Raw genomic sequence first — 23,939 nt, forward strand, 5'->3', positions numbered from 1 at the left:
TATGTTTTGACGTCAAAATATGCAGTTTTTGAGACCTAATTCCAAGTAGCAAGAAGCCATTATGCTCTCTCTATACTAGACTACAGAAATAGGCCCTGGTAGTCGTCACCATAATGTATTCAAATAACGACACAAAGCATCAGTCAAAGGTCCTGTACAATTTTAGGCGCAGGTTAGGAAGTCTCCTGTTTTTATGTCAGTCCAGTTCTTACAGCGATGTGGGTGCAAGCGGTTGTTTTGGTTCTGTTTATTATTCTGTTTGCTGTTTTGGTTTATGACGTCATCAAGCCCCCCAACTATCCGCCAGGTAACTTGAATATATTTTGTTCAGACTGATGTTTAGGTTAGCCTACTGACTCTATCGCCAAAAATATGTGGTGTACGGCAACTAAGTTTTCTAATTTTGTATCAGCCCAACACCTAAACCAGGGGACTTTAATTTGTTGCCTTATCTTATTAACACGCTGACAAAAATGACTCAATAAGATCGGTAAAAATGTATTGTATCTTGACTGAGTTTCAACTAAAAGGGCGCGTTTAGAAGCAGTGAAAATTGTGTTGGCATTTTGTACTGAAGCACGTTTGAATACAGTCCTATATGTTTTAGAATTCTCATGGTAACTTATGCTATTGTATGCTTTCAATTGAAACTTCAAGTAGGACGTTTTTTTTCCTGAGGGCTCAAAAATACCTAAAATATTTTGAACTGTATACTGTATAAGAATCTTGGGCGCTCGCTGGAACAATATAGGCATTTTAACGTCCCTAGAAATTAATAATGAACTTGTAGATTTATTGTAAAATTACGATAAGGGGTCAAAAGATAATTCAGAGAACTCTAGAAATAATACCCTGTGTCTTGTGCTAGAAAAGGTAAAAGATTCCAAAGCATCGATTACAATAGCTAATTTTTTATACAAAAATATAATAAAATATAAGTAATGAAATCAAAAATATTCTTTATTGAGGCGAACTTATGACCTCATGGTCCTTTCTTGCAGTTAACCTCTGTAAAGGTAATTTCACTCAGTTATCGAGTCGTAACGAAATACTACTGAAAATACAAGCTTTTGCGAGTTTAAGCTGCATTGTATTGTACTTAGATTTTAAGAGAATATTTAGAGAAGAGATTGGAGTCGCTCCTAAAAAGTAAATAGACCAATGGAAACCCCTGTTAATATTTACAGCTTGGAGTGCACCAGTGCATTTACTTTGCAGAGTTTATTACAATTAATTAACTGTATGACCTCATGCGTTTGGTCCGACAGCACCTTTTTGTTGGTTTATCTACTCAGATAAAAGATCACATTGGTTGGATGTTGTATTTAGGAATTTTAACTCCGAACTATTTCTAACGTAACAAGGGTATTTTAACACAACTTCCCTCAAAATTGTTCTTACTTCATTCTCGTATACCTACATTAGTAATTTAAAGAAATCATTGTTTTCGTCGACTTTCTAAGTACGATTGTCTGTACGATGGTTTCGGAGGTGCTCGAATCTAAAAAAGTAATTTGAAGTTTCAAAGTGATTTAATTGGTATTCGTGTATAGCATAGAATTTCTTCTAGTCTAGCTTGATTGTATACACATCAAGCTAGGTTGAACAACGCATCTAAACCTCATTACATACACGTGGAAATAAAACAGTGCCATTACATCTCATCTCATTTGCATAATGTGTTGCCAACAAAGCCGGGCTAGGTTATGGATGTGGTTCCCCAAATGATCAAGATTTGTGGCCAAATTCACTACAATTATGGTCCATCCCATCCACAAAATACATGCACAACTTTATGTGATAGACGGCCAAGGCAATAGCCCCTAGCATATCAATTAAGTTCATTTTTGACAGCAACCTGATGGCACGATTTCACAAAACTACGTCAGAGTTTAATCAATTAGCAAATAAGTACATGATAATGGAATACATTGGTCGATGTGGCAAGAGAAGGAATCAAAATTGTTTAGACGGGGGTCACTTTATGCCCTAGTGATGAAATATACCATTTATTGAAAATCTGGAGTGCTAGCAATCAAATGAAAACTCTTCTTTTATATGCTGCTGAATAGACGTTGTCATACTACTTCAACACTGTGTGATCAGAGTTTTGTCAAATTTATGAAGACCTTTACCTTGTCAAATTTACCGCTCCACTCGAGTGGCCGCGCATAATAAGGCTCTTATTATTGTTACTTTTGTCTGTTATTCAACCGAAGTTTGGGTTAAGCAAAGAAAAGGTACGGAGGAAACATGCATTTGGGATGACCATTCGCTCTAATCTCCAGTATATTGGGTGGGGAATATGAGATAATTGTGAAATTTTCATCGCACAGAGTCTTCCTCCACCTTGAGTGTTGTAGTACATTGTGACTAGGGGGGGTGTTGAATTTGTTAAGTGTACTATCAAACGTTTCCTCTGTACCTTTAATTCTCTGAGAGTAAAGCTACTAGTCACTGGTTAGTCAAGTAGACACACTACTTCTTTAACTCTCACTTCGTTTGCAGGACCCCGATGGCTGCCTGTTGTTGGCAACTTACTGCAAGTAATATCTCTTCGCAAGCATCTTGGCTTCACTCATCTTGTGTGGTGTCGTCTAGCAGAGATGTTTGGCTCAGTAGTTGGTCTACGACTCGGCAGAGACCTCATCGTCATCGTCTCTGGCTACAAACTCGTCAAACAAGTTTCGACACGAGAAGATTTTGATGGTAGACCAGATGGCTTCTTCTTTAGACTGCGCTCGTTCGGTGAAAGATTGGGTGAGTAGGTTCTCAATTTTCAAGTCATTTCACCCAAAATGAGCAATAGCATTCATACTTCAGCAAAATGTATTATAGACTGCACCCAAATTGTATCTACTTCATTCCTACGATTGACAACCACTAGAGAAGGATCGAAGATGAATTATAGTCGTGAACAAAGTAACGTGGATCCAGGGGATGGGCACTGATGCAACATCTAGTACCAAATTGCAGCCTCTCCACACCTTGTATCAAAGTGGACTATTGAGCCCAAGAGCGATGAGAATTTTTAAATATTTCAAATATAAATAAATAAATGTATTGTTGTTTCTTTTCAGTTCTGGTAATTTTATAGCAAATTTCATACAGTACTAGCTTTTCAGTATTTACATATTTTTATTCACAAGTGCATAGATAATTTATATAAATTTTGACATTAATATATTACATCGATTTACACATAAGACTCATGGTAAGACCATGGGAATAATTTACTTTTTCAGGGTGTCCACAGAAATTTTTTCATTAATTTCCCTGACTTTCCATGACCATTAACCATTGATTTCCATGACTCACAAACTTAACTCAAAAAATATAATATGCCATACACACAAGAATAATACTGCCTAGACAAGTTATTTCACAGAAAATACTGAAATATGTATTAACAGATAACAATGGAGTACAATAGGTACAACAATGAACTAATACAAACTCAAAATCCATAAACTAAGACAACTGTATAAATTAAATCGTCGTACATTTGTGAAAAATTCGGAAAAATGGTACAATAGTCAGGGTTACGGTCGACTAGAGCATTTTAAATGAAATCCAGCCATCATTGGAGATTTCCATGACTTTATGCCTATTTCCATGACTTTTAATGACCAGAAGTTTTTTCCATGACTATTCTGACTTTCCAGAATGTGGACACCCTGCTTTTTGTTTTGAGGTCCCCAGTTGTGTTGTACACTAAATTTTTATAGAAAAAAATAAAAACTCCAAAATTGTTAATTCCCTTTGTTTATCCTCAAATTAACGAACTAAATAAACAAACAAACTGTTGCAGTTTGCTTGTTAATGGATATATTTTGTTTGATCCATTTTTTTTATATTTCAAACTAATCTATTGACATTTTATAAAGAAATTGATTACCTTCCCTGTAGCAGGAAAACTAGTTGCCCATTAAACCTACTTTTATTAAATAAAAAGGCCAAAAAAGTTTCAGGATTTTTGGTAGCCTACTTGAAAAAATGACCTGAAAAAGAGTGTTTTAAAAGTTAAAAACCAACCCATTCAACTGAAAAAATCAGAATAGACCACATATTTTAATTCCAAAACATTGTCAACACTTTATTGCTGCTTAAAAAACTTGAGTTACAAAAATGCAACACAACTAGGAAAAGGGTTACAAGAAATAATGAAGGAATACTGACAAAACGCTGGGTTTAAAGTAAAGTTTAATAAGTAAAACGCTAACATCAACGCTTCCTGCGCAGCTGCAGCGTGTTCCTCCTCTTCCAGGCAGCGCGACGGGAGCCTCCCTTGGTCTGGGAGAAGCGGTGGCCCTTGCCCAGACCTCGGGACTTTCTACCAGCCGAGGTCTTGCCTCTCATCTCACGGTGCTTGTGAACTGCGTTCACAATCCAGTTCACCTTCGCGTCTCGCCGGATGGCCTAGAACAAAGTTAAAAAAAATCTTATGACTATATTCAATATTTTTTTTATCTCAAACACAAGCATCTAATCTACTTTAACAAAATGATTTAACTTACATACATCTTGTGAGAATTACTAAGATGTGTAAATTATAGACAATATCAGTGTATTATTCCCTCTTCTTAGACTGAAACTTAAGAGAAATTTTAGATTTTAAATTCGGAACATTAAAAGTTTATTGATTCATCTAAGTTTACAATAGTTGTGGTTCTAATAAATTGTGTAGTTGATAGTCAATTTATTAAGCTGATTACAATGATTGAATAGGTTTTTCCTGTGCGGGTGCTCAAAAGGCGAACTCAATTCACCTTAAGTAACATACTTTTACTTTTTTTAGTAATTTAAAACATCTAACAATGTCAATTTGTTTTATATTGTGCTGCTTAGTGAAAATAATTGTGAGCTGAAAACTATAAAATAAAAACAATTGTTAACAAAATATCAGCGAAACCAAAATACTTGAATAACCTAGAATATATACTAGACTACCTTAAAAGTTTGAAACATGATTCATCAGACATCCAAGGAAGATATAACAATCACAGGGTTTCATTTAGTAATTTGTGCATCATCATAGAATCATGAAAACTATCAGGACAATGAGTAAATAGTTATTTGTGCAACTAGTGAGAAAAGTGAGCAATTGACTCACTCGAGAGAAATCCTTACTCACGAGCCGTAGGCGAGTGAGGAATGGTTTCTCGAGTGAGGCAATTGTACTTTGAACTCGAGTTGCACATTATACTTTTCCTACAGTTACCATAAAACAAAAACATTTGTGAAGAAATATGAAGAAACATAACCTATTTTTACACAGAAGTGAACTTTTAATATAACATTTAATGTGAAGTGACAAATACAACAGTACAACAGCTGACCATCTGATTTACAGCCAGTGCTGCCAACGTACTTCGCGCGCATACGACGTTGCTTGCATGTTACGCGCTCACTATTTCGTGCCTTCACGTTGCAAATCTGGAGTGAGACAAAGTAATTAGAGTGAGACAATGTTAACATTGTCTCACTGATGAGCGAATTGGCCACTTTGCTTTCTCAAATCAGTGAGAGAACATGTACATTGTTAGGTAACTGTAGGAAAACTAATTTGTAGTTTACAAGATTTGATTAGGCCTAGAATGCTGAGAAAAGGGAACTGTTTTCATTCAGTGTTTAGAATCAAACAGTAAAATAGCGAAATTCAATTATCAAAAGTTAATGAAACTAATAATTTAAAAAAATCATAACCAACATTTGCAAGGCTTACTTTAACAATGACAGCATCATAAAAATAATTTTGAATTTAAATATAAAAACCGTCAAAAGTATGTTAAACATGATTCATCAGATATCCAAGGAAGATAAAACAATCACAGAGTATCAACTGATAATTTGTACATCATCATAGAATCGTATTTAACATTGGATAACAAGCAAATGTTATTTTATTTATTCAATATTTGATTATAATATCATAAATTGATATGACAGAAAAACTCATTATGGCCTATACAAATGGTTCATCAGACATCCAAGGAAGATGTATGCATCACAGTTTATCATTGGTTAGTAAAACCATCATCATTGAACCTTTGAACTGTATACCATGTATGCTAATCTTGGACAGTTTTCAATAGTTAAAAAGGTGGGATTTACCAAATATATCTTTAAAAGTTTGTTTATATAAGCATTTAAAATTACTTTGTCCAAAATATAACCTTTCATGCCGGATAATCTGAAAAAAGTGAAGATGCTAGAATAGTAATTTTACTAATGGTTCATCAGACATCCAAGGAAGATGTATGCATCACAGATTATCATGGGTTTGTAAAACCATCATCATTGAACCTTTTGATTTTTGGGACAGTGCTTCAGACACAATTTCATAGGCAATGGTAGTATTATGCAAATAAATTATCAAAATCTCCATACCTTGTGTGATGGGTCAACGCAGATCACTTCGTAGTATTTGTACGTAGAGTCTTGAGCCACCCAGTAGGAGTTGAGAACTCTCAAGCCACCACAGCGGCGACCCACTCGCTCCTGAACATAGGGACAAGGTTGAGAGTAATTATCATGTAGGCTATAACTTCAAAACTAGAGGCCAATTGCACTTGCATTTTGACATCAGACATCCAAGGAAGATAAGTCATCACTGGATTTCAAAGGAATTTTTAAATTGTCATCACTGTCAAGTATTATAGAAGATATCTACTAAATCTCGCTTACAAATTAGGCTAAAGGTGTTATCCCTAAAGACAAATTCAAGAATGTAAGTACTACTTTTGGAACTTTACTTTAAACTTCATCACACCACCTTTACGAGATGAATGTTTATTAAGATGTTTTAAAAGAAATAATCATTCTTATCACGTAATCCATTGAACTACAAAAAAGATTAAATTTATAAATTGTAAGTTTGAAATTGGATTATGTATTTTAACTTATTCATTTTTAGACTTGTGCTTTAAAAAAAAAACACTTTCCTAGGAATAACATTTTATTGTGGTATATAATATAGGCTAATATGAGTATGGCTAGTCACAGTGTCACCGCTGATAGTCTCTCGCAATTGAGGCAACACTGGAGATTGGCCTTTTGATTGACGGACATCTCTGACTGACTGTGCTTCAGATGATTGCTACTCCAAAGTATTAACTGTTGTATTTGGGACTCCCGGAGGGTTGGCTAACTTTAAGGAGTGTTTCAGGATATTTGATGGTAATTTTTAATTTCTGTAGGATTCCCGGTTTTTGCAAATAGAGTAGACACCATGTATAGATTAGGCAATTAGGCCTAAAATCAAAATCTTGGAACATCTTGAGCTTATATTCCCTCCAAAAACCGCAAAGGCTCAATGGCCTTAATTAACACAACCACACTTATTACATTCAAAAATATTGTAATAAGGCAATCACTAAATTAGTAATGAACAGCCATATGGGTCATTCCATGTCAATTCAACCACAAAAAAATATTTTTTTCACCCAACATCTCAGATTTTGATGAAACTTGGTATATTTGTTCTACACATAAAGATAAGTAGAACCACCAAATTTGAATTTTTTATATCTTTTAGTTTTTGAGTTATGGCATTTTTAAATTTGGAATTTTTGCGATTTCCGCGCCTCTATGGGCACCAGCCGTTACGTATCGTTTAAGAGAAAATAATTTCTCATTTTGTTATTTTTCACCCAATCTTGATAAAATTTTCAAGTTAGGTAATTATAACTATAAGGAGATTGTGAAAAAATGTACCACTCACCTATGTCAAATCTAACAACAACAAAAAAATGATATTCCTGAATTTATTTTATTTTTAAAAATTGGAACACGACTTAACGTTATATTCAATATCTCAAAGAGGGAAAAAGATAACCAAGAATTTTTTTCTTCCTACATTATCTACATGAAATAGGCTAAAACTTAGTAAAATAAAAAATCTGTGTATTTTACTCCTTCTATTTATTAAATGCATTTAAAATTTTAAAACCATAATATACTAGCAATATTGTTATCCTAATTACAGAAGGGGTGTACATGACATTTGTACTTGATAAAACATTGAGTTATAAGCAGAACTGTAATAATAATATGTCTTGTGAAATATACATCTGTAAAACCCCATTTCTAAATTCAAGTTTTAAATATAAAATACCGTACCGGTACTAATATTTACTGATACAAAGTTAAAAATTTTACCTGGTTACAGTATTTAATATCGTATTTACATCACAAAACATTCTCAACTGGGCATTTAAATATTCTTGAGGACTTTGGCAAAGTAAACCAAACTGTTCTTGAAGAAGCTAGGCTTTCAATCGGTTTGGTGCACTCAATTGAAAATTTATGTTCTTCCCGTCGAGGTGTGTGGAGTCTCAAAATGCACCATTTGGGACGAAGAGCACAAAACTTAGAGAATCCTATCTTAATTTCAGGATATTCCCATTTGAAGTTTGCTAATAGTTTATTAAGATTACTTAAGATAAGCCTTTTTTCTCATATGTTTTTTTACCTAAGCTTACCACATCTTTCATACAAGGTAAAAGTCTAGACTGTTCATCGTTTTGATAAAAATTCATTACCAACTCTTCAACCTCAGGAGTAAGTTTCTTCCCATTTCTCGATTCAGGTTCAGCCAGAAATCCTTTTTCTTTATATAATTTCTGAGCTTGTCGTACAGAGTAATCGGACACTGCAAAAGTAGTCTTGATTTTTGTTCTCGACCAATCTAGAGCAGCAGGAATAGTTAATAATTGTATTTTCTTCTTAGAAAGATGTTGTTAGTTCACTATTTATTTTCTCAACAATTAAGTCCATTTATTCTGCTTTTACTTCAGTAGTTTTTTCTAACTTAGGTACTTTCGAAGGTACTTCCACAACTTAAACGGTTTCAATCTTCTTTTTTACATTTTGCTGGAGTTTTTCCAATTTATTCTGTGCATAACTAATTTTGGATTTTTCATTCACTGCATGTAATTTAAGGGGTGAACATCCAGCATCGCTCAATGACGAATTTAAAGCCTCAATTGCGTCTTCTTTTTGAAATTGAGCCTCAGTGTCAGTTGGAAGTGTAAAATCATCATCAAGTATATTTTCTGTACAGTTACTCAAAGTTCCACACTTTGTAGCAATTTGTACATAACCTTTCTCCTGGTTTCACTTTCAGTCCTTTTTTTTACAGGCTTCACTTTGTTGAAAATTTACAACTCATAATTTTTTTTAAATTGATTTTTTATGTTTTTTTTATGGGTCACAGCACAGTTTTTGTAGAAATTCAAATTTTGTCAACAAAAGGCTTTTGTGATGAAAACAGATTGTACTTAATTGTTTGATATCTAATTCACTTCTAATAGCAATCAAGTTAGGCTAGTTCTTCTTTGGCAGTTCAGTAACATTTTCTAGCCCTACGTTTTTTACATACACTGTTTTGTGACATTCAGTCAATTTCAATAACCCTATACAACACTTAGGCCTATTGTCCATTTTGCTTTAAAATATCTTAACATTTAAATTTAAAAAATACTCTTTTATGTTCAATTTGCTCATCTATAATGAACTTTTTCACATAACATAGACTAAATTAACACACAATGACTTAAAAAACAACTATGAAAATAGATAAATTTTTAAAATATTTATGAAATAATAAAAACCACTTATGTCACTCACAGTTTACAGTGTTAACTCTCTGTAACTCTCTGTTAACGAGCACTGGCAACAGACTGACAAAGCCTAGTTGAAGTAAATAGGTTTTTAGCCTGTATAGACAATCTAGACATGAAAGTTTCCTGTTGCAAGGTGCTCTGCACTTAAATAAAACTATCTCTCTGATTCTAATAATTTCTAAAAATCTGCTTCTAAACTATATGGTGACTCATGATGATATTCTAAATGGTTTTAAGATTTGTTTTTTTTTTTAGTTTTTATGTAATATTTTATTATCAACTTACATGTTTTGCTGGATGTAAACACGGTATTAAATACTGTAACCAGGTAAATTTACTTTGTATCAGTAAATATTATTGTTTTATATTTAAAACTTGGATGTAGAAATGGCTATAACTTTAAGGTGTGCTATTATTACAATTCTTAAGGTGTGCTGTTATTACAATTCTGCTTATAACTCAATGTTTTATCAAGTACAAATGTCATGTACACCCCTTCTGTAATTAGGATAACAATATTGCTAGTATATTATGATTTTAAAATTTTAAATGCATTTAATAAATAGAAGGAGTAAAATACACAGATTTCTTATTTTACTAAGTTTTAGCCTATTTCATGTAGATAATGTAGGAAGAAAAAAATTCTTGGTTATCTTTTTCCCTCTTTGAAATATTGAATATAACGTTAAGTCGTGTTCCAATTTTTTAAAATAAAATAAATTCAGGAATATGATTTTTTTGTTGTTGTTAGATTTGACATAGGTGAGTGGTACATTTTTCACAATCTCCTTATAGTTATAATTACCTAACTTGAAAATTTTATCAAGATTGGGTGAAAAATAAAAAAATGAGAAATTATTTTCTCTTAAACGATACGTAACGGCTGGTGCTCATAGAGGCGCGGAAATCGCAAAAATTCCAAATTTAAAAATGCCATAACTCAAAAACTAAAAGATATAAAAAATTCAAATTTGGTGGTTCTACTTATCTTTATGTGTAGAACAAATATACCAAGTTTCATAAAAATCTGAGATGGTGGGTGAACTTGCCTGGTTGAACTGACATGGAATGACCCATATGTTAAAACCTCAGGGCAAAGAGATAACAATCAGAAGTGTTGTGAAGTTACTATCAAACCTCACACAAAAGCGTGGCGTTAGCGAATCTTCCCATTTCTATCTGCACTTAACTTCAATCAAAGCAGGTATTTACTTGCCTTAACAAATTTGAGGTTGTGCATTACAGGTCTATCTTTATGTAAGGCCTATAAAAAATTTAGGCCTATTGATAATATCAAATCTTTAAGCCATAGGCCTAATTGCAATATTCATTATCAAATAAATGTATTACACAGTAGCGTCTTTTGTTGACTATGAAAAACTTGGCACTTTTAAATTAGCCCCACTGAAATTCTTAGTTTTCATATTAATTTAATGAGCTACTTTTATATAAATATAAATCAGCTTGGTTTTTATCAGTTTGTTATTTTAAAGGTTGACACATTTTAACTGAGGAAAATTTTTATGAATTGACAAAAAAAATATTCCTCAGCAACAGTTCTGTTTGTGCATCTAGTAGGCCTACTTACATCATTCGTTCGAAAAGCCAATATAGTATGACAAAAAATTACTCGACAAACAGTAGCCTAAATCAAATAAGTTAGAATAAGTGTTGTGAAGCTACTATCAAACCTCACACAACTGTGTGGTGTTAGCGAAACTTCACATTTCTATCTGCACTTCCAAAACAAAAGCAAGCAGATACTTGCCTCTTAATATATAAGGTTGTGCAATACTGATATCAGAGTAAGTTTCTTATAATGAATAATACAAGACTACTTGCCTCGGCTACAGACTGGAGGTTTCGCACGGGTTTCAGCTGGTTAACTCCGTGGCTCTTAGGCTTGCCGTAGGTGGCTCCCTTGGGCACAGGGCGCTTGCGGCCTCCACGGCGAACTCGAATACGGAAGATGCAGAACCCTGTGGATATTTCAAACTTGATCAATAAAACTTTGAGCCAGGTGAATTATAACCACACTTAAACCCATCATCAGGTAGGCCTACATGGTCAAGAAATTTATAACACTTAAGAATTACAAAAGGGAGCTGTTTATTTACAAAGGAACTAATCATAAGTACTGTAGGTTTAAATTTTATATTTTCATTTCGACACTGAAAAAAATGTGTTGTGTTTGTTTAGACGTAACGAACACATGGATATATCAAAACAAATGAGGTGGTTATGTTAGTTTAGTTTTTATAAAAGAAATAGATGGTAAGACTACTAAAATACTCTTAACTAATTTCAAAATTCCTATCATGACACAAATCGCACATGAGTAACAGGATTTGTCAAGAAATAGGCAATATTTGATTTAAATAAATAAAATAAGTCATAGGTTGGAATCAAAGTTCAAGTTTACAAATTCAACTTTTGTAAATATTTGAAACCAAACTAGGCTAACTTATACCATAGATAAAACATCCATTAGATTTCTCATCCTTCTGGATAAGCTGAGACAATTTGATTGTTAGTTTCGTCCGGTGCACTGTAGAGGAACGTTGTGTTTTGTTTACAATTTGTTTCTGGATATTTCAGTAATTTAAAACCTCGTTTAACCAAATAAAACAATCTAATCATAAACAACAACTCGTCCCTTAGTTTGGCAGTAAAGCCCAAATCATGAAATTAACCCTAAAATAACGGAAACAAAATTTTGTCACACCAGTGATCAGTGTCAATAACATAAAGGACACGAAAAACGAGCTTCAATATTTACAATGGGATGAGAAGTTTTGTTTAGCTATGCACATAAAAGGTCCTGAAAAATGGTGGTCAGACTAAGTGCTGGCGTGCACTAGCCCAAACAGACTCCGACCAGTCAGATGTCCGGCTTTACAATAGGCGTAAATGGAATATCATGCACTGGCCAACTGGTCGGATAACCAGACTCCGAGGACTTTGGTCGGGCCCGACTCACTAGCTGTTGCAGCCAAAAATTGAACACATTGTCATAGTGCAACATGCACTGCCTCTGACTCTCACCCAACTAGTAGGTAGGCCTCTGCTTCTGATCAAGCAAAAGGTGTTCACTTGTTTTTTTGTGTGGTGTGAAATAACTTCTTTTATAATGCCACAGTTTTATTTGGTCACTGAATGTTTTATTGTGGCTATTGAAGAAAGGCTCTCTTTTACGGGATCTATCGTCAGACAGCCAAAAGAAGGACGAACGAATGCAGCTTGGGAGGACAGTTAACATCGGATGCACCCAGCATAGTTTTTTCTTCTATTTAACGTATCCACAAAACAAATGCACTACAGCAGCTACTTCATAAACATTCATCTTGACATGGAAGCTTGGCTGGTATGTACATTTGTTGTGGTCGGGCATTTGGACGTGGTCGAGGTCAGGCTATGCGCGCCTGCCCTTAGCAGTCTATTGTAGATTGCATCTTAGCATGAGGCAAAATCATTAAATAGCTAATTAAATTTTATTACAGAACATAAAACATAAATAGAATTAGTTGTATTCAAAAAGAATAAAAAATGTAGTGAAGCTACTATCAAACGTCACACATAAGTGTGGTGTTAGCGAATCTTCTCTTTACTGTCAGCACACAGTTATGAGCAAAATTATAAAAAATAGTTTTGCATCTATGATGTGTGTGCGTTTATAAGGTGTTTAAAATAAATAAAGGATAGCCTATTAATTAAATAATTGTTAAACACTTTTCCAATAATCAAGTACCTTGGCCTAATTGGAAATCCTAAAAAAAGCCAAAATAGATTCCCTAGTACGAAATTCAAATGTAATTGATCAGAACTAATTTAAAATTGGACTAGCGCTGTAGGCCTGCGTTTGTCAGTGCTATCTTTAAATCTGAAAAACTTTAACAGTAAAATCTCACTAACTTGACACCCAGTAATTGGACACAGTGTCTGTCAACTCGACAGTCAAAAGCTGATAAGAATCAAATTCTTCAGAGCATTTAGTTTATTCAAAATTATTAAACATTAAACAGAATTATTCAACATTTTTTTGAAGATTGTTTAGTCAATAAAAAATATGTAAAAATACTGATGTAGGAGTATGTATATAAATTAATATGTAAAAATTAGTCTGATATGTAGGTATTCATTTTTTTTATATTTATTACTTTGTACAGCACTTAGGCTATATACAAAGGAATTTACAAAGGCATTAAAATCATTAAAGGCTTGGAAGAAAACTTGTAAGTTAGGGAGGTTCATTCGGATCATCTGAAATGAACGAACTCAAGTCGAGCCTGAGTTTCCACGTATAGGATATTGTATTGTATTCAAAAGATTTCAGATACCTTAGGCTGAAGTATAATTTTGAACAGTGTATGATTGTTTAGTTGTTAGTTGTGTATAGTTTGTTTAAATAAAACTTTCACCTAAAAATTGTATAACAAAAAATAGTTTAATCCCTATATGAGAAATTGGCTAAAATTAAACTCATCCAAACCAAAAAACCTAGAAAGCCTAACAGATATACCAGTTTGCTGTGTTATCCTACAGTTTTTTACTAATTAAAGCAACATTGAGTACCGTAGCTGACTGACCTTCCTTATTTCTGTAGCCGAGTCTCCTCGCTTTGTCAGGTCGTGTTGAGCGAGGTGCTCGGTGCATCTTGGTCATCTGACGGTACTGCCACACTCGGATACGCAGCAAGAACCTCAACACATCGCTCTGCTTCTTGCGGTACAACTCCTGTACGTACTTGTAGGCACCCATCTTGATGCCTAAGAAAACATAAGAAGTTAATTTAAGTTACTATCAAATTAAGTTATTTACTCAACAAGTTAATTAAGTTAGAGTTAAAAAAGACAATACCTAACTCAGTGCTCACACAAATCAACTAAATGGATCTTTTCTACAGTAGCCTATACTTCATGGTAAATAATACAATTTACTCATTGTTGTGGCTTGCCCCTGAACTGGTAAGACAAATATAAAATAATTGTGGTTTAGTTACCTTTAATTTCATCCCAGTTCAATAAAAAGTTGTAATATCTACAACCATGGTTTTGACGCTAGTTGCGTCATGGTCACGTTGTTAGCACAGTCGTCTGATAAAACTGAACAACAAAATGAAATAAAACCTAAATACGTTCCCATTGAATATGGCCATAGACTCCATAATTTATTGAAGAAAGAACTCAAACCATTCAACATAATTCCAGCACCTAGAACCTCCAATAAAATTGATAGCCTACTTAAACCCAAATCACAGCATAATGATCATAATGATAACCAATTAGAAAATACTGGGGCATCTAAAAATTAAAATGTAATGACTGTGATAAGTTTTACATAGGACAAACAGGCAGATCCTTTGCCAAAAGGGCTAAGGAACATAAACCAAATCCCCGAATAAATCCTCAAAAATCAAGTTATGCTCAACACATTATGGATGAAGAACATAGCACTGGAATTGAAGTTTTCAGCAAAGGTTTTACTCTTGACACCCTCGAAGAATTCCATATTTATAAGGCCCTAAAACAGGACAGCGAAAACGTAGCCTATTGAATGAAAAACTAAATTATAGTTCACACTTAATCTTTAATAAAATCATCCAAACGTCTAAAGTTCGTCAGGCAAGTCTTCAACATCCCAAAAGTATCTTCAACAGACAACCCCCACAGGACGAGTCCATGTCCAAAGAAGGTGCAAGGGTCGTGTAATCACAGACGCCGTCGCCCTCAGTGTTCTCCTGCCGGCTCCCAAGGTAATTTTCGTCTTGGGATGTTGCGGGTGGTACCACTGGATAGCCATTGATTTTATTTTCATTGTGGTAGTGATATTTATAACTAAATATTGATTGCACAATCGGTACGATTTTATGAAAACAGCTGTTTTTGAAATTTCTAACAAATGGCCAACAGTCGTCTGGTGACAGTATGGAAAATACAAATTATATACAGTGAAAGTTATTATTACTAGTCATATAGTATATCATTTTGAAGAGGAAGAAATTTAGATTCAGAGAGTGGCAGCCCTGCACTCAGGGTTATTTCTGTATGCTCGCATGTAGACGACAAGTGAGTCATTACTGCTACAGTCTGTCAGCTGTCTTGTATTGCCATTGTTTGTTTGTGTTGTTGTTGGTAATAGTTTTATCCGCGATTTATTACTAAATATGTTATTAGTTTTAGTGTTAGTGTTAGTGAAGTGTTGTGTGTGTGTATAACAGTAATCTTCATGCATAAATATTACTGAATTGTGTGAAATAGTGTTCATAAAAGGTTGTATTTTGTTAGCATCATGTCCTAAAATGACGATTCTGACATTCAGAGATTGTTGTACCTATATAATGATATACCCAAGGTGTTATACATTTTTATAAAGGTAAATGAATACACTACAACATGTTTATATTGGTTTGGGTGTAAAAAATTTGGTAAAAAAATTATATAGGCTACTAAATACTGTACACTCCATTTTCTGGAAATGCGCAAAAAATTCAAAACGTTCTCAAATTGATACATAATTATAGGTGAAAATAACTTTTTACCATCATACTTATGACTTTTTTGGATTCCTTACTTCATTAGCTTTACAAATATGTAGGCTACATATCATCAGCCTACATAATGTTTCACAACACAAGCAAACACTGTAGGCTATAGTTTACACTTATTTGCGGTTTTGCGGTTATTGTATTATTATGTCCCTATTACGTACCTACAAAAAAAAATATTTCTAACATGTTATACATTTTTATGTAGGTAATTGAATACACTACAAGATTATTATGTTGGTTTTGAAGTAAACAAATTTGGTACAAAAGTTGTATACTAAGTACTGTGAATTTTTTTCTCGAGAAATCGCTAAAATATAAAAACATTATTTTATATACGTATGTTTATAGGTAAAAAATTATTTTTACCATAAACTTTATGACTTTTTTGGATTTCTTACTTCATTAGCTTTACAAATATGTAGGCTACATATCATCAGCCTACATAATGTTTCACAACACAAGCAAACACTGTAGGCTATAGTTTACACTTATTTGCGGTTTTGCGGTTATTGTATTATTATGTCCCTATTACGTACCTACAAAAAAAAATATTTCTAACATGTTATACATTTTTATGTAGGTAATTGAATACACTACAAGATTATTATGTTGGTTTTGAAGTAAACAAATTTGGTACAAAAGTTGTATACTAAGTACTGTGAATTTTTTTCTCGAGAAATCGCTAAAATATAAAAACATTATTTTATATACGTATGTTTATAGAAAAAAATTATTTTTACCATAAACTTTATGACTTTTTTGGATTCCTTACTTCATTAGCTTTACAAATATGTAGGCTACATATCATCAGCCTACATAATGTTTCACAACACAAGCAAACACTGTAGGCTATAGTTTACACTTATTTGCGGTTTTGCGGTTATTGTATTATTATGTCCCTATTACGTACCTACAAAAAAAAATATTTCTAACATGTTATACATTTTTATGTAGGTAATTGAATACACTACAAGATTATTATGTTGGTTTGAAGTAAACAAATTTTGTACAAAAGTTGTATAGGTACTAAGTACTGTGAATTTTTTTCTCGAGAAATCGCTAAAATATAAAAACATTATTTTATATACGTATGTTTATAGGTAAAAAATTATTTTTACCATAAACTTTATGACTTTTTTTGATTCCTTACTTCATTAGCTTTACAAACATGTATATATCATTATTAGGGTAAAACTGAACTTATACTACTTATGTTATGTTGAACTTTTTTTGCCTTATCTACCTTAATTAGACTATTTTAAGCACTTTTTACCATTGGCACTTTTGGGGGAAACGCCTATTTCACCATGAAAATCACGTTTGAAAATCAAGAAAAATGCTAGAAATCAATGATTTTTGGGGCTTGGTAATTTTCTTTTTTAACTTAGGGTGGGTTTTTTTATTAGTCCATTTTAAACACTTTTTGGCAAATGCCGTTTTTACCCAGGAAACCAGGTTTGAAAAATCGTAAAAAATAGTAAAGTAGGCCTAGGCCTACCAAAAATTACCCAATTTTTGGGTAAAACAAATTAAATATATAATAAACTAACCTAACCTAACCTAACCCAACCCAACCTAACCCATGCTTAGGTTAACAATGTGCCAAAATGACCGTTTTTTGGTAAGTTAAACCCTGGTTATGCTAGGTTAGGTTAGTATTAAGTTATTGACACGTAGTAAAAAGAAGTTGGGTACCTACTTAACTTATAATAGGCCTACCGATTATTAGTAAACCTTCATTCGATGTTTTCACTATCAGCAAGTTTGGTTGGTTAGGTTAGGTTATGATAGTTTATTTTTATTACTGATATAGCTGGTAAATATATCAATTATTAAACAATATTTTTAATTTTATAGTTTCAATAGATAGGCCTATTAGCATAAGTTAGTCCAGTTAATAAATTGTACCCAAAAAGTTTTACATGCGTCTAAAATCATTGATTTCTAGCATTTTTCTTGATTTTCAAACACGATTTTCAAGTTCAATATAACATAAGTAGTTTAAGTTCAGTTTTACCATTATTAGTATACACATATATTATAGAACTTTTTACAACATAAACTAACACTGTACGGTTTTCAATTTTTTCGGTTCTCCGTTTGTCATTATATTTCGCCCCAAAAACTTATAAAAAAAAATATTTTCCTAACATGTTATATATTTCTATGTAGGGAATTAGATTGTCTACAAAATGTATATAATGAATTTCCCATAAAAAAATCCGTAGAAAAAAAAGCAGAGGCCGCTTTTGAAATTTCAAAAAAAAAATTCATTTTTTTTATTTTTTTCACTTTACCGATAAAATACACTGTCTAAATCATTATGATATTACTATTTCTATTCTTATGATTCTCCTGTTCTTTCCGAACAAAATGAATATGAGGTTGGCTAGGTTTACTTGTACGGTTGAATTTTTAAGAATTTTCAAAAAATGGTCTGCAAAATCGCCAAAATGGGTTGGCCATTCCCCACTTCTAACATTGGCCACTGCTAGGGTTAACTTATGTTCAAATTTGTGTTATATTGAAATAACTTGGTAGCCTACTTAGTGGTTGTTTACAGGTTAGGCCTAAAGCCTTGGCCTACACTTTGGCATTTAGCCTACAATCCGTATGCGAGTACGGTAACTTAACTTAAAAGGTTTGTAATTAAAAAAAAACAATCAAAATAGGCCTAACATCGGCCTAGGTAGCCTTGAACTGCTAGCCCAAGGGCATGACCAAAATGCAACTGCTCATTAGCCTACAATTTTTTGCAATCCACATTCACGTCATGCCTTCACGTAGGCTTAGACAACCGCAAATAATTTGAACCTAGGGCTAAATAACTCTATTCATAAAGGAAAACTGTGGCTCGATTTGTGTTCAATAAAGGAGGCTAGCATGATGCACACATAACCTGCGTTACGTCAAGCCTACATCGACGGCCAACTGGCCATTTTATAAATTTTAACACAGTGCGAGTGTTATGAATTCAACAACATCATCCTTTTGAAATAAGAAAATAATTATCCATAAATTGTTATATGTACTAGACCTTATTTAAATAAATAATTTCTAAGATACTCACCTACGAAGATAACCTATGCTGCATATAAATCTACAGCCGGAAAGAGTAAGAATAACTCATAAGTGGAGTTGGAGAATTGGAGATGAAAGCAGAATCGAAAAATATCATGGAGGAAAAATAATTCTATGTCATAGATTATGAAGGAGGATAGTTGTACTGCATATTGAAAATGTTTATGTAACACTTGATTTAGTTTCTCTTCTCTTTATTTCGATTATTTTGCCAAAGATAAAGCATACCTCCTTTTTTACTAACTTCAAAACCATCACGCAATAAAATAAGTATTTTTGAAACGTCATTGCTAAAATAATCTAGAGAAAAATTACTTAAATGCTTATTACTTGGATACTTGGAGAATTCCTACTGGTATCGCATCAGCGACGTGGTCGTCAGGTTTTTATACTTTTCTTGCTATTAATTTATACCATAGATAAAACGGATTCATTTCCTCTTCAGGGATGCACATGGCCGACATATTTCATATTTCATCAACATATGTTTTAAGCAGGTTCTTGAAATTGTTGATAGAAGGCTCTTGCTGATGAACTGAGACAATTTATTTTAAATTTTTATATTGAAGTAAGGGCTCTTGCTTGCAAGGGTAGAATTTACTTGAGGTACATGTGGATTTGTTGCTCTTCTTGTATTGTAATTGTGGACCATGTTAGTTACAAAAATATTAGGATTATTCTTAACGAGCAATGCGGATTCCAATATAAAGACAGACGGAAGTGTGAGAATGTTCAATTCTTGGAACAGAGGTTTAGTGTGTCCGGCTATGGATTCCACATATTCTTCTAATAGCACGTTTTCAAAGGATGAAGATGCGTTTTGCCTCACTAACCACCCCAAAATACCAAACCATATGAAATTATGCTATTAAAGCAGCCATAGTAAACCTTAATAATCGATGTCAACCAGCGTTTGTAGTCTAAACAGCAGGTAGGTGACAGATGACAGTCTGGACGCTATTGCATCAACATATGTGTTCCCCAATTAAGGTTCTCCGTAATGTATAGGCCCCAAGTATTTAGTTTTTCCTACAGTCACTATAAAGCATATAAATAATTAGTCTTTCAAACACTATACAACACGTTTTTAGGTTCAGCTGGCAACACAAATAGGTGTCATAGAGAAAAGTAGTACGGTTATAGTAGTACGTTTTCTGTGGTAGTACCCGGTCCGTATCACTCCGCTATTTTTCCTCGGCAAGAAATGTGCTCCGCGACTTGAGAATATAGTTCCGTATGTTTTGTAATTTGAAGCGGTTTCCACGCTTTAAAAAAATGCTTTAAAGGTATTTTTTTCTTTATTAAGATCGTAGGAATGTTATAAAAACGTTTAAAAGAAAAGTCCAGAAAGTTCAGAAATACCGAAACTATAAACACGAAATGACAGGTTAAAACGTAGTTACAGTATAATAGTCAATCAGCTGCTCTATTATCTTTAAGTGTTGCCAACCTATTTCCAAGCGTACACGGATTACGTGCATAATAGAACCACGCTGTTTTGTGTTGTTTCGTTGGAATCCTGATGTGCGCCAAAGTATAAACCGTACGACAAAGTATAAACCATACGACAATAGTTATTTGTGCAACTAGTGAGAAAAGTGAGCAATTGACTCACTCGAGAGAAATCCTTACTCACGAGCCAATGGTTTCTCGAGTGAGGCAATTGTACTTTGAACTCGAGTTGCACATTATACTTTTCCTACAGTTACCATAAAACAAATAAATTTGTGAAGAAACATAACCTATTTTTACACAGAAGTGAACTTTTAATATAACATTTAATGTGAAGTGACAAATACAACAGTACAACAGCTGACCAGCTGATTTACAGCCAGTGCTGCCAACGGATTTCGCGCGCATACGACGTTGCCTGCATGTTACGCGCTCACTATTTCGTGCCTTCACGTTGCAAATCTGGAGTGAGACAAAGTAATTAGAGTGAGACAATGTTAACATTGTCTCACTGATGAGCGAATTGGCCACTTTGCTTTCTCAAATCAGTGAGAGAACATGTACATTGTTAGGTAACTGTAGGAAAAGTATAAACCGTACGACAAAGTATAAACCGTACGACAAAGTATAAACCGTACGATAAAGTATAAATATGCAGCAATTAGCAGCTTTCTGTACTATAAACAGTACAAGGAAGAAAACTTTGTCAGGTGACTGTAGAAAAAAACTGTGATACCCAATGAGATCTGTCAAAATAGGATTGTTTACAGTTATGTGTATGTTTTTAATGTCATGAATAATTATTTGTGATTTTTTGTGAATTCGTAATATTTTCTTTTTCTTTATTGTTTTGGTGAAGTGATAAAACATTTTGGCTATGGTAGATATGTAATACCATTAGTATACCGTCAATTTAAAGAGGCAAATTTGATCAAAATTTGTCCTCCCCCATTGCAAACGCAAAGCTTGAGTATAACTGCAATAAGTATTTTAAACTTATTTGACAACCCCGTACGAAGGACAGGTACTCTGCTAGTATGCTCATAAATAAGCAAACTACAACAGAGTTTACTTATTCTCCATAAGAAGAAATTTTAAATTTAATTTTTTTTTTTTATTTTCTCCGCAACCATTAGGCGCATAATAACGCTTCAGTATACTAAATTATTTGTTTTTTAAGCTCTAAAAAATATTTTCAAAAGAAATTGCAAAATGTTATTATGTATTTAGGGTCAAAAATGGAAAAAAACTCATTTTTACCACATAAAACACCCCATAAACCCCCGTTCCCATAGTCTGATCGTGCTGGTTTGTGAACTTCAAATAAATGTAGGTTTAAAAGTTTATACCAAATTTAATCAAAATCGGATAATTTTTGCTCGAGTTATCGTGCTATCCATACTTGGGAATAACGAATAGAATTTCTAACGAATAGCAATATTCGTTAGTTTTTTCGGCTAACTTGTATTTTATTCGTGAGTTTTTTAAAAGTGCTTAATATAACTTCTACTCAGTTAGATTTATAGCTAACGGATAGATAATATATTCTCAATAATATATAGGCCTACTCTACAGGTGGAAGTATCTCGTATATGGGTCATTTTATTTGATATGATCAGTGAGGGTTGCGTGAGGCCGTGAGGGGTCAGCGCCCTTATGTCTAATTGACAGCAATAGCTCAATGACAAATGAAATCTGGGTCCACAGAATGGATCTCGCTTAGTTGGCACCTTCACCTAGCAATTAATTTAGTTAATTATCATAAATGACTACCGAGCAACGTAGTATAAGACTCACAAGTACAAATAAGTTATTACAAACTAATTTCACCCAAAATTTAATTGGTTTTATTTAATTTTATTTTATTTGATCCAACTGAAAAATGCTTCTCGGTAATTTTACTCATATATCATTTTCAGGCATAGCTTTTGTTGATGACGCCTTCTATCACGAACAGAAACGTTTTGTTCTTCGCCATCTGAAATTATTTGGATTTGGTGGAAGCTCAATGGAGCAACACATCAATGAAGATACAAGTCAACTCATAGAATGGCTTCAGTACCAAGTAAATACATTTTTAATACATAGGTACATATTCTTCACACTTGTGCAGGGATGATTTTCAAAGTTGTATTGTATTAGAATTCAATTACAGTTTTTTTTTTTTTTTTTTTTTTTTTTTTATTATTGGTAGTTTAACAAAGTTTCAATAGTTGCAAAACAAGTAATTTACTATTTATATAATAATGTTAAAGTATAATAGCAGTTAGTCATAATACTTAATATTTATTTTCTTAGTGGAGAATATCGAAAATATGTCTTGAAAGGGTCAATAACAACATAGTCCTATAGAGTTATAGCCATGAAACAACTAACAGGGACTGTTCAACATTAGAGTTTTTTGGAGTAAAAAGGCACAGTGTAAGGAGAAGCATTAGGGAAGATTGGGAGAAGGGATGTAACACAACTACCTTAAAGAGATCCAGGCACGTTAAGGGTGCGCTCTATCTCAGCTCGGGCTTCAGTAGCTATATGCTGCACCATTGAACAGCAGCAGCGCTGTGAGAAGTGCTTGCAGACGTGTAAGTCCTCTCAAATTACTCAGTTAGCTTTTAAAATAGTTTTTATCTGAAGAAGGTTCCTTACTCCTTAGATTCAAATTTATGACTCTATCGTTTTAATTTTCTTCAAAAAATTCATTTGTATGTGTAAAATGCCTCAGAAAAAGCTTTTTTAGAAGTATTTACCAGTCACTTCCCACTTAAAATTCTACTATTACAAAAAATTAAAACGATACAAGCCTACATAAATAAGAAATTAACATAATTCAATCGGTTAACTAAGCTAACAATGACAGAGATCCTAAGCTCTTGCATTAGGTGTACAGGTAGAGCGCACCCTTAACAGCACACAAAGCTTTCACAATAATATTAAATTATAATAAAGTTACCTTTTTATTTGGTTGTTGCCTTTTGTTCATTATTTTGTTACACTTCTTGTCACTAATGCACATTTTACCACAGTAGTGACATAATGTTTTATTAGACACTCTGAATATGCCAAATGTGCATTAGTGACAGGGAGGATAACAAAATCAAGAAAAAAGGCAACAACCAAATTAAAAAGTAACTTTTCTTAAAACTAAAAAAAAATTAAATTAATATTTTGCCAGTACAAGAGAATTTCTTCAAACGATTTTCAAATTAATGATTATACTCTTTTATCAGCCAAAA

The 23,939-nt window shown here is 33.2% G+C and overlaps 2 protein-coding genes across 2 annotated transcripts in view; one reads left to right on the forward strand and one right to left on the reverse strand.

Moving 5' to 3' along the window:
* Window positions 1-216: 216 nt before the first annotated feature.
* Window positions 217-23,939, forward strand: part of LOC129004882 (methyl farnesoate epoxidase-like) — a 30,332-nt gene continuing 6,609 nt past the window's right edge. The window contains exons 1-3 of the mRNA XM_054433576.1: window positions 217-307; window positions 2,509-2,760; window positions 22,626-22,771. Coding sequence (XP_054289551.1) covers window positions 217-307; window positions 2,509-2,760; window positions 22,626-22,771 — 489 coding nt within the window. The remainder of the gene's footprint in view (window positions 308-2,508; window positions 2,761-22,625; window positions 22,772-23,939) is intronic.
* LOC129004846 (60S ribosomal protein L15-like) lies at window positions 4,186-19,298 on the reverse strand. Its single transcript, XM_054433507.1, has 5 exons — window positions 19,244-19,298; window positions 14,213-14,392; window positions 11,469-11,605; window positions 6,391-6,501; window positions 4,186-4,419 (listed from the first exon to the last, which is right to left on the reverse strand). Exons 2-5 carry the CDS (start codon window positions 14,382-14,384, stop codon window positions 4,225-4,227), a joined length of 615 nt encoding a protein of 204 aa, XP_054289482.1. The 5' UTR covers window positions 14,385-14,392; window positions 19,244-19,298; the 3' UTR covers window positions 4,186-4,224.

Source organism: Macrosteles quadrilineatus, unplaced genomic scaffold (assembly GCF_028750875.1).
Source record: "Macrosteles quadrilineatus isolate MER2022 unplaced genomic scaffold, UCM_ALF_1.0 Scaffold_12__1_contigs__length_5162894, whole genome shotgun sequence".
Classification (NCBI taxonomy): Eukaryota; Metazoa; Arthropoda; class Insecta; order Hemiptera; family Cicadellidae; genus Macrosteles; species Macrosteles quadrilineatus.